The sequence below is a fragment of the Protopterus annectens genome, chromosome 10.part0 (genome assembly GCF_019279795.1).
Source record: "Protopterus annectens isolate FY-2018-M chromosome 10.part0, PAN1.0, whole genome shotgun sequence".
NCBI classification, from domain to species: Eukaryota; Metazoa; Chordata; order Ceratodontiformes; family Protopteridae; genus Protopterus; species Protopterus annectens.
The window spans coordinates 641,717,090-641,730,034 of NC_056744.1; the positions used below are offsets into that span (position 1 = coordinate 641,717,090).

General features: G+C 35.3%; 1 protein-coding gene across 1 annotated transcript in view; it reads right to left on the reverse strand.

Moving 5' to 3' along the window:
- LDLRAD1 (low density lipoprotein receptor class A domain containing 1) overlaps nucleotides 1–12,418 on the reverse strand; it is a 275,292-nt gene extending 262,874 nt beyond the window's left edge. Inside the window, exon 1 of the mRNA XM_044085483.1 lies at nucleotides 12,226–12,418. Within this exon, the coding sequence (XP_043941418.1) occupies nucleotides 12,226–12,246 (21 nt within the window). The 5' untranslated portion in view covers nucleotides 12,247–12,418. The remainder of the gene's footprint in view (nucleotides 1–12,225) is intronic.
- Between the last annotated feature and the right edge of the window lie 527 nt (nucleotides 12,419–12,945).

The window sequence follows — 12,945 nt, forward strand, 5'->3', positions numbered from 1 at the left end:
TGTTCCTGAAAACAAATCTAGGATGCATGCTTGTCCTGTGCAACAATGCATTCCTGTGATACATCTTCCTAAACACTCCAGTGTTCAATAAGCCAGATGGCAACCTCTCTATGAACACACCCAAAAAAGAAATTCTCTCCCTGGAGGCAACCATGGTAAATTTCAAATAGCTAGTCAACCTATTGATTTGTTGCAAAAACTCATCCAACTCATTTTCTCCTGATCTCCAAACAAGAAAGAGATCATCCACAAAGCGGATGTAAAATCTAACATGTTGTTTAAATAATTCTAACTTAAATAAACTTCTACTCTCCCAGTCTGCCATAACTAGGTTGGCGTAGCTATTGGCACAAGAAGTGCCCATAGCTACGCCATCCCTCTGTATGTAAACCTGATTGTTAAATACAAAGGCATTACTGGTGAGTACTACTCTCATTAAGTCACATAACAAATCAACGTGAGTGTTGGTATACATCCCACAATCCACCAAACATCTACGAACACTCTCTATCCCTTCCAAGTTAGGTATACAGGTAAAGAGTGATTGAACATCTAAAGTTACCAAAAGAAATTGTTCTGTCTCTGTAACACAATTCATCTCATCATACAACATTACTAAGTATTGTTTGGTGTCCTTGAGTATATACTCATATTTACTAACTACTGGACTAAACTTAGTTTCTAAATACAGGGATAGGGGTTCAGTGCTCCATCCTCTACCAGAAACTATTGGCCTCATAGGGGGATTGTCAGGATTTTTGTGGATCTTTGGTAAACCTTGTATACAAGGCGTCATCGGTTCATTAACCAAAAAATATTGAAACATCTCATCACTGAGTCTCCCCACACTTAACATATCTAAAAGTGTTGCTCTAACTTTACAAATAATCCTGTCTACATGGTTGACATTAAGACGACTATAATATGAGATATCACTTAACAAACTGTTTATGCTAGTGATATAATCACTGGAATTCATAATCACTATAAGGCCTCCTTTATCGGCTGGCCTGATAACTATATCAGAATCATTTTTAAGACTCACCAAAGCTAATCTGTTTCATATGTAAATTTCCATACCAACGCTTATGCCTATTATTTTCATCCTTCTCATGTAGATCTTGCTCAACAAGCTTTGAAAAGGCATCAACCAACGGATGTAAAACCGGAACATAGCTACTGGGTTTCTTAAATTTATTAATGTATACACCTTGATTGAAATTTCCAAAATTCAACTTTAATTGTAAATTTCATGCAAATAATTTAAGATCCATGACAGAGTCAGTGATATCACTTCTAGTTGAAGGTACAAAAGAAAGACCTTTCTCTAATACATACTTCTCATCATCTGTAAGGACTCTATTGGATATATTCCAAATTAGGGACCTGTAGTTTTCTCCCACATTTTCTTGAGATTGGGACCTATATGTTCGTCCTCTGCTAGTCTCTTTTTCTACCTTCCCCTGCTCATTGAGCGATCCCTGCCTGTCTTCCAATACTCTGATATAGGGAAAGGGGCAACCACTTCACCCCTCACATTGTTAATCTTATTAGTAACAGTTTTCTTTCTAACTACTGCTTCCTCTGTTATTATTTTCTCAGTGGATATGCCAGGGTCAGAGTTTATATCTCTAACTCCCATACTGCCATTCAAAATAGTACTTTTCAATTCATTAAAGGTACTATTGGTTGTACCATCAGAGGGTGTTCCATTAAGTTCCTCCTCCCTATGCACATCAACTACAGTGACAAAAGAATTCTGATGGTTCACCAACCCCCTATTAACATCATCTGCGATGTCATTGCTAGAACGTGAAGCAACAGTATCATGAAAAACAGTATTGCTAACAATATCAATATTACCACAATTGGTTGTATCATTGGTATTTACAAATTTATTCTTATTTCTGTTATTATAATTATTCTTGTACTGAGTCTTATTTGAAGTATGCATTCCAAGATTGTCTTTCAGCCAAATAAAGATCTGGCCTGTTTTAAAATCTAAAGTGTCCCTCCGATTCTTACCACGTTTCTGTTCCAGCAACTTTTTCTCATAAAAATAAACATTGTCCAACAATTTACTGAACGTTTTGTCCAAAACATGATTAGAATAAGTCTCAAACACATGTCGTTGCTGCTCTCTAATTTTCTCTCTCAGGTTAATCTCTTCCGGTAAAAAATATTCATTGAGTAATTGCATATAGCGTATGCTCGTATCAATGTTAATTAACTGCCACTTATATAACAAGTCAGGATAGAGAGTACCTGTGGTGGGCATCTTGAATATATGCAGACCCCTCGGAACAATTCTCCGCTCAATAGAAAGTTCAAAATGTTGCCTTTGTAGCTGTAAAGATTTCATTTTGATAAAGTCCAACTCCATGTGCTCCAATAGCGTGCTTAGTCCGCTGCAGTCACTCTCATCACTGACTTCCTCCCTCAAGTCACTCATTATATCGTACGCCAATAACGGATTGTCTTTGCCGGCAACGTATTTTTCAAATCTCACCACATGGTTATAATCTCGCTCAGGTTTGTAATTAACCTCCACTCCTTCTTCTCCAACCACAATCTGATTTCTCATACTATATCTGCCAAAACCAATTTCCCATAAAACAAAATTTAATAATTTTCTTCATTCCAAGTAATCCATATTACGTAATATAAATTCTTATCTACCTGTCTCACATATTCTCTCTTCTTATTTTTATAATATCCAGACATAATCATATTTGTATCTATATTGTTTATGTCATTAATATTCTCGAAGATTTTTCTTTACACAACTTTTTTCTGAGTTTCACCAGTGTTTTCCACTTCAAAATATATGGAAGAGGGAAGTGTTGTTTTGTCTAAAAAAATAAAGACACTCTTTCAACTTTCTTTTTAAATGGCATATTCCACTTTACTTGTAACTTATTTATTACCAGTCTCCATAGGAAATCCTGACACTCTACTATCTTGTTACACCACTTTTCCTTACTTTAATTGCTTTAATGTTTTCTGGCAAATTATCCAGTGGACTTACATAATAATATTGTTTCATCACATTATTATAACACATCCTTTTATCTTAATCCATATCATCAGCTTGTGTTTTCCATGTATTATTCTTGATCATTTTTAATTTCTTCATTCACATACTCGTTTTCCGTTTCTCTTATTTTCATCTATAATTTGTTGTACTTAAATTTATATATTCTCACTATTAAATTCTCATTCTCTTCCTTTACCCATTTTAATACTCTATACAATTTAAAGAAGCAGAATAAACAAATGGATTTAGTAACCCCAATCCCTCTTCATCTTCACTTATACAACACACCTTTTTCCCTTGGGTTTACATAGTTTCCTTTTCATATTTTATTAGCACCATATAAACATTTGACATATATTCTGTTTTCCTATTAAAACGGAATTCATAACATAAACCTTTTTTTACTTAATGCTAATCTGTATGCCTTCCACAGCATATTTATTTAAACAACCCCTTCCATTGCATAATTACATAATTTTTACCAAATTTTATTCCTAGCAAAGACGGTTCATTCATTTAAAAATACACAACCCCAATTTTCAGCACATCACCCAAAGCCTTACTTCTATCTTTATTCAGGGTCATTCCCATTTCCTTTAAACATCCATTCAGACAAAGCAACACCTCCCCCATCCAAATTTTGTACATTACATGTATACTAACCACTATTATATCAAAAACATACATCAGAATTACCAGTATCACCACCTCCTTTTTTATCACATATGTAGCATCTTTCATTTTATAAGCTACTTTACTCACTATCGCATTTATCACAAATGCAAACAGTATTCCACTTATGGAACATCCTTGCCTTATACCACACTGCATGCATTTTTCTTCACTCAGCCCCCCCCCCATTCACTGTCACTCTCACTCTGTTATTCTGATATACTGACATACACACTCTCCTAATTCTAGTATCTGTTCTATATTTCTCCATAACATCCCACAAAGCATCATGTCCTACTGTATCACATGCCATGCTGATATCACCTACCATAAGTCTCACATCCTCCTTTTATTTATAGCATCATCCACAATTTCTCCCACAAACAATAACAATTCTTGGCATCCCTTCCCTTTTATACCAAATATCATTTTCTTCCATAATATCCCTCATCCTTTTCTTCCATTCTTTTTTGTATTATTCCCCAGAAAATTATAATCTGTGTTATTTAGCATGATGGGCCTCATTTTTTTATTTCAATCTTCTCCTCGTCTTTTTTCCATATAAATGTTAATATCCCACTACATAATTCTTCATAAACATACCCTTCCTTCAGCCTCATTCAGCACATTTAAAAATGCCCTCTTTCCCAGCCCATTCATTTCCTGTATATTCCATATCCTATACTATATGGACCCGATACTGACACTATTTACTTTCTTAAGTACTTCATCCAATTCACTAATAGCAATTTCTTTTTAAAATTCCTCCATAACTCATTCTGGATTTTTTTTTTTATTTTCCATTCTGTCTTCTTTTCCATCCTTATACATATTTTCCACATTGTGTACTACAATACTCATAAGTGACTCTTGCAATCCTTTTACCTCTCCTTTTACATTTTTCCTTTTTCATTTCTTTCATTTTACAAATATCCTCCTTTACTATTTTACCCAAATATGTATATACATTCTCCCATCTCTGTTGTTCATAATGGGCTAGATTACAAAAGAGCTGCACTCCATGTAAATCTACCCTGATTCTGAAATACCTGCTCTCAGTGTAAGTGAATTGCTTTGGTGAAAAGCCTATCGAAAAACAGGCTTACACCGGGGACCAGATTCAAAATGAGCTGCTCTCAGCCTGCTGTCAGTGTAAGTGGTCACTTAAAGTGAAAGCAAGTGTTTCGGAATCGGGCCCAATATCTCTATGTAAAAAATAATGCCTTATTTTTTATTTCTTTTATATATTTCTTTTTCCATATCATAATACTCTCTTGTATTATTCTCTTTATTATCTAATGCATTTCTCTTAATTTTCCCATACTTCACTTTTACTTCCTTACTTACATCATCCTGCCACTGGGAAAAAATACTTTTTATAGTTCTTTTTAAATTCAGTCGACCACTCAGACCAGTTTTTACATAAGACCTTCATGGTTATATAAAACTTCCATAATGGCAATACTTCCCACTCTCCAGTTTCACCCCATAATTTCTTATTTATTCTTTTTATTCCCTTTAGTTTTTTAATATACTCCCTTTCTTCCAGTTCCTCCATGCATTTTGCTAAATGGTCTGAAAAAAACATCAGAACTGTATCACCATCTGCTATACCCAAGCCTTTGGAAAATACAAAATAATTTCAGATCCAAGAGAACCCTTCTAGAAGTCCATTGACTTTTGTTCCACATGGCTAATTTACCACATTTTATTACTTCCTGTAGTTTTATTTATATCTTTCCCTTTCTTTTTACATTTTTCCCCTTAAATCACAATTAAAGTTTTCCATGATTATAATTTTCATGTTAACCACCACATAGTCTAACATTTGTTTACTGGGAAAGTCCAACTTGGAACAAAGGCAATTTTCAGCAGGGACCCAGGGATAAACACTCCAGATGCTTGTTTTTGTAACATGGGAAGAAACCAGAGCACCCAGAGAAACCCACACAAAAGTAGGGAGGACATGCAGACTCCACACAGAAGGCACCCCAGCTGAGAATCGAACTGGAGAATCTCTTGCTGTGAGGCAACAATGCTACCACTGGACCACTACACCATCCAGTTTGATGAACCAGATTTTTCTTCCCTTGCTATATATGCATGCAATGCTAAAATTCTATAAACATGTTCTCTCTACGTCACAGTTAACCTTCCTTACCAGTGTTAATCTAGTATTGTCACCAGTTTTTTTACAGAACACAGCCACTCCAGAACAACTTTCACTTCCTAAATTCCATATTTTATTTCCACCTGACAACTTTTCTATTTGTAGCTTTCTTCACTTGTCAGATATCTTACATCCTCATAATAACATCCACATCACATTTAACACACCATTCCAGAATCCCTTTCCTTCTTACAGTGTTAATAATACTGTTCACACTTACTAAAAGTACTCTAATATTGTTGCTTTTCCTTCTTAGGTTTAGGGGAAATATTTAAATTTTTTGTTTTCTTATTTTTACTCTTTCTCTTATTATCTTTCTAGTCAGGGTTTATGTCCAAATAATCCTTGATCCTCAAAATCAGACTTTGCACTGGCTAGAATTAAAAAAAAAAAATCTTTGAGTCATTCCCTTCGCCTGACCTCTTTCCCTGCATGCAAATGTTCTCTTCCTTTTTCCCCTCCATATTTTTGTCTTCTACAGTTTCTTCTTCACCTAGTTAACCTTCTCCCTCATCCTCTCGTTATTATTTGTGTATGTTTTCTAGCTTCCCCTACTTTTTCATTATTTACTGTTTGCTCTTGACAGTTCATACGAAAGCACCCCTTTTTACACAAACTGCATTCAGCCATACATCTTCTTCTTGTATGTCCTCTCTCCCTACACTGGTTACATTGTATCTTGTCACAATCATTAACTAAATGAGAAAGTTCCCCACAAAAGAAACATGATTTAGGGTGGACAGTGTATCTTAATGTCCCTCTATGACCATCCAGAAAATAACAGCTTCCAACCTGCACCCTCCATTCCATATGTTTCTTTCGTATCTAACATTCATAATGTTATCAACAGTTTCACACAAACCGTGCATACATTCTTCCAGTTCTTTAGTCCAAAACTGCAAAGTAACATTTTTTAACATTTAAGTAATTACCAGAATATAATTGTTACACATATAAATGCCCTTGTTTTTGTTACACAGTTCTAGAAATGTCATCATCAGTCCATCATTTTCAAATATTGAATCACAAAAAAATCTCAGTCCCTATATGTATAAAAGACCACATTTCTCAATCTTTAAATCTCAGAACATTACAAAATTGTCCCATAATTAATATATATTACAGTCTCATTTTGGTTCTTATTCTCACAGCTCTTCTCTTCTTTTTAAAACAGTTTTACTTACCATTTTCTGCTGTCTCCTTTTTTTCCCTTCTGCCACTACTGCCTAAGTTTTAACTACTGCATTCTCCACTGCCACAAAACCAGACTCTTTCCCAGTTAATTACTTTCCTGTTTTACTTTCTGTCACTGTTACATAAGTTTTAATTGCTCCATTCTCTGCTGCCTCATCACCTGATTCAATCTCTGTATTACCATCTTCTGTACTTCTATAAAACTTATCTGCCAACTCACACCAAGAAACAGCAGAACTGTTACCTGGACCATCCTGCTCAATTATTTTCAACAGAACATTATCTACAAGCTTTCTTGATGCCAGTTATTTTATCTGAACCAAACCAATGGACTCGCTTACTTCATTCCCCATTGAGACAGCTAAACACTGTTCATCTGTATTATCCATAACACATGAATCTGCATTCTGATAATCCATAGTGAATGAATTTTCTCCAAATTCTCACTTTCCACCTCCAAGCTCTCCATAGCTTTTTTTTCTTCCCCCAGGCTGCTGCATCTCTCAGGTCTTTGCTTTGATACTGTAGGAACCCTCCTGCATCATTTAGTAGCTCTAGAGAGTAAGGAGTAACAGAAGTTCCTCCATTGTTCTGACAAAATTTCTCCTATTCAGTATGAATACAACCTTGGGCCTCCTCTGAAAAGAAATCATTGGCTTATTGGGACTAACCTGGATGATTTCAACTACCCTGCCATTAACTGGGAAAACTACTTGTGTACCAGCACCTTTGCCCAACTGTTCTTGGAATTCATAAATTCCAACATCCTGGATCAACTAATCCATAGTCCCACAAGGGGCTCCAATATCCTAGACTTGACAGAAAAAAAACTTTTCTTACACTGTTTAAGGATACCGATGGAAAAATGAATTCAAAAAAGGTAAGACCTCCGGTAATCCACCACAGCAAAATTCCGGAGAAATATAAATAAAATCAACAATATTTATTCCACAAAAAAATAGAGAGCAGCAGTAAAATAATAAAACTCAGTCCTTTGCAGTCCGATAAGCGCTTTCAGCAATATACCTTCTTCAGATTGAAGATTGAAGTTATAATATCACTCTACTCAGCCCTTATCAGACCCATCATTGAGTATAATGTCCCGTTTGGCATGTACCAAACCAGACACTTGCAAACATTGGAACACTCTCAAGGGTTCCTCACCAGGAGAATCCAGGGTATGAATACCCTGCCCTACACAGATTGTCTCAAGGTCCTGTGTCTGTACTCAGCCTCCTACAGGTTATTGAGAGGTTATTTATGCTAGTGTATATGGCATCAACATATCTATGAATCTCTTGCATATGCAGAAGACAAACAGCACTAGAAACACTAAATCGAAGGACCTGACCTTTGCTTACAACATAAATAGAACATGCTGAAGGGACCAATATGTGTCTCAAAGGATCTCCATACTATAGAATAAGCTCCCCATCTACGTGAAGCAGAGTTCATCACTGACGGTATTCAAAACAAACCTTGATCATTGGATGGGAAATTGTAAATTCACCCCCTGTCTGGCTCCCATGTCTCTGACAGACAGAGGTCCATAATAAGTAAATTAATCTTCAACTAATATACCCCACCCCCCACTCAACCCTTAGCGACCTCTTTACTAACATACCCCACCATGTAGGCATCCAAAGAACTCAGGGACAAAATTGGGTTGGGTTGTATTGCTAGCCTTGTAAAGTCCTTGTGATCGTTAGCCAAGTATGAATCTATGAAGAAGAAAAAGTATGGGTGAAGTGTTCCTAATCAGCCATAAAGTTAATGATTTTATATATCTTATCACAATCTTTGCTAATAGATGTCATGGGAGAAGAGTTGAGAAGTGAAAGAAAACTGCAGTACTAATCCCTAGCACTGTTGATCCCTCAAGTTAGCTCATTGGAGGGCCCATTGTTTCTGACTTAAAAACACAATGTGAAGCCATATAAGTTATTTGCTTATTTGTTTTATTTTGACATTTGTTGACCAGGTTAGTCTATCTGAACAAAAACCCTTTTTCAGCAGAGACTCGGGGAGAAACGCTCTAATTTTATAAGTTTTAATATAAAAAAGTTACAAAACTTTTTTACAAAAGAGAAGTTAGAACTTTATATACAATGAGCAGTAGACACTGTGATAAAATTAATGTTACTTGTGCAACTATAAAACCAAATCAGTACATACAGGATACTATTGAAAAACAAAGAAAATCAATAGCATGTACAGGGTACTGTGTGACCAGACTTTGAGGCAGAAGTTTCTATGATAGCATTTAGTTAAAGGTTAGAAAAGGGTTTGAGCATCTCAGAGGAGAGAAGGAAGAGGAACAGTGTCTTTAAGATATGTATATTCTAAGTTGTAATAGTAAGTGTGTGAGTGAATTTTGAACGAGAAAGATAGTATATGGGTTAGGTGTGGTTAAGAGTCAGTGTAAGAGAGGGGCAGAAGTAGTGGGGGTGGTTTGCCTTGGGTCTGACATGAGTATGTCCTAGATTTAAGTCGGTGTTCTTTTAAAATCAAAATGTTGTTATATGGAAGATACAACTTTTCCGGCAGGGTACAGTTTTCGATTTTTTATGATGGTTTATTCTAAGTCTCTAACCTTTGACCAACCACTACCACTACTGCTTCAGACTTGGAGAGAATTTTTTTTGACTTGTTGCTTTACATTCCTTTTGTAAGTTAGGATTTTGGTGGTCATTATTTGGTTATCCTCTTCTGTTGCTGTATTGATCACATCCTTCCACTACCTGTACTCTTCTTACACTCATAAAGTTTTGTAATCATATCTTACAGCCTTTGCAAGACAACCTACACGGAGGATCCATGTTTCCAACATGTGAAACAGGCTTCTACTTTCTGTAGCCCTTTTATTGCTAATTATATTATCATTTAATTTTCTGCCCATCTTTCTCCTCTTTGTGTTCTTGCCTTTCCGCTCTCAGCATTGTCGGTGTCTTTGCTGCCACCTGCTTTCTTCTTTATTCTCCTCTTCTTTCCCCTTTTGTTACTAACTTTCATTTTTCACTTATTATAAAAAACAGCATTAAAACTTTGGGTAATCAGACTGCTGGCATGTTTGCACTAAAAGTCACACCTCTCAATTGCAAAATGTAACAATAGCACAATAATTTGTGCCCTTATATTTGTGCTCACTTTACATTGATCTACAGTCTGCCCGAACAATGTCAGAGCTATTTGTTTCTCCGTAGAATATAAAATTATTGAATTAAATCTAGAAAGGCTGCTTTGATTATATGTGATCTACTGTGATATACAGCACTCTGGTATTCCACCACAGCAAAAACCCACCACGATAGAGTCCTGTGTCAAACAGCAAGCAAATTTAATGGAAAAAGTAAAAAACAGCATTAAAATAGTGATAAAACAATGTTTTAATGATATTTTAATGCTGTTTTTACTTTTTCCATTAAATTTGCTTGCTGTTTGACACAGCACTTTATCGTGGTGGATTTTTGCTGTGGTGGAATACCAGAGTTTTTTTCTTTGTTTGCTTTACTTTTCCACTGGTATACCTTCAACAAGTGTAAGATAGTGTTTTCCTTGATATACAGCACTGTACAACAAACAATTCTCCTTTTTTTGCTATGATGTTACATAGGGGCTACAGTAAGTTTTAATGTTTGTACGTTGAGAGGAATTACACCCTATCTTAATGGTTTTGTCAAGTGACTACATCTTCATTTTACTGCATTCTGTATATTACATTCTGAAATTATCCTAAATTTATAGCTCCACATTAGTCTTGGTTGCCTTCATTTAACAGGCACTCAGACAGATCATTTATTATCTCTAGGTGCATATTACGACCTTCTCTGTTCATTCACTGGATTTTTTTTTTTTTTTAAAAAGGTTATTGCAGCCTGAAAGTTGCCTGGTTGAGTCAGATGTCATGGCACTGACAAAGGGTAGGACATTATTTTGCACTCCATTTGCTTTCCAGTTTTCCATAGTGTTCCATGGATTCTGTGACATGTGACATGGGTTATGAACTACACCACAGGCATGCTCTGCTTCACATCAGCAGCCCTGTACCTCTACAAAGTAGTCATAAAGAGCCAGGTGCTGAACCCTCCTGGGCTATCCAGTAAACTCTGCCTAGAGATGCATTCACTGTACTTTTTTTCTGTTTAGATCTCAGGAACATGGAATTGCTCTTCAGTACTGGTTTCAATGGAAAAAAAGTGAAAAAAAAAAAAACGCATTCAGGGAGATAGCAATATGTTTTTAACATCTGATATCTTGTTTAATATATTTTCATTTCATTTTATATTTGGCATTACATTTCCTGCAAATAATAATTTATTTTTTTATTTTGTGTGTTCCCCACACAGTTAATTCTGCCTCCTCATTACCCCTCCCTCCTCAGCATGCATACACAGGCATGCAAGCACAAAAACACAAACACACGTACACAGACACATGCACACGTGTGCACACATCCACATCTAGTGGCACATGAATAGTATGTGTAACTGTAACCTACTGGTGGCTCATTATGACTTTATTTTAACAACTTAATACTTTTTAAAGTTCTGACAACATTATGAAAACTGATTTATTACCTTATTTTCATATTATTCCCTTTAACTTAATAATTTTCACCATGGCTGCTAAGAGCAAATCGACCCTATATTTCATAAATAAAATATGATTGTTTTTAACCTTATGGAATTACTTGTTTGTTTAAAGTGAGGTTTGTAACTATAAAATGTCTCATTTTCTCACACCTTTCCCTGCATGAAAATATGCCTTCCTTCCTCGTTTCTTGATTTGCAGTGTGTATTCTATTTCTACATTATTCAAAGATGAACATGCAACACATTTTTCAAAGATTATAATTACTTTACATTATACAGGAAATACTCAGTTCTGTAGAAAGTTTCTTGCTGACAGTTTTTCTTTTGAAAAAAAAGAAAAAAAAAAGAAAAGAAAAATTAGCTAAACAAAAGCTGTGACAAGCTGTTTTATAGTAAATGTATGAGATTAATGATTTTTTTAAAGATTTTTAAGATAAATCAAAGTTCCCATCTTGCAAACAACTTGAGCATGCCAGATATCATTCAAATACTTGGAAAGAACCTACCAGCATCGTCAGTTCAGTAAAAAAATAACATAAAAAGTAACCCAAATGAATTACCTGGGGGTGAATTCTAGTCATTCCTAAGATCTCTGTCCTCTGGCACTAATACATAAAATTACCGGTGTAGTCTTTTGCAGGGTGTTTTCTGTTTAATTGCTAACTTTATTGTTAACTAAAATGAAAGCAGAATATCTCCTGTTTCTGTGACGTGGGTATGTTTTATTTTCACACAGATGTCCTCTGCTCTGCAGTTTCAGTGTTAACTTTCGTTACTAAGAGAGACGCTGATAAGCAGGAAATGATGTTGATATGTGAGCTATTCAAATAACAAATCACCAAGTAAATCAACACTTGCAGATTTGCAATATATGCAACAAAATGCTATAAAAGTTATCACCTGAAAAGATTCTAAAGAAAATACATCTTTGGAATGATTAAACAATTAAGAGTTCACAAACTTTTTTGTAAATAAATAAGCTAATAAATGTTCTCTTTTAGTGACTACCTATTATATTTATCAAAAGATCAAATGTAGAAAATGTGATGTTCATAAAATAATAGAACAATGGCATTTCAGAAAAGAAACAGTAAACCTTAAAGTCACCAAAGGTTTTATAATGCATTGAAAATGCAGCGTTGTTAAACACATCAGTCCATATTTACCATTAACATTTTTATAGTAATTGCTGTGTTTGCTCCCCACCACCCCCTCAGCATTGGGTGGCTCCCACAACCTACCTGAACTGACATTTTCTACTTTCCTGAGGAAAACCTCTG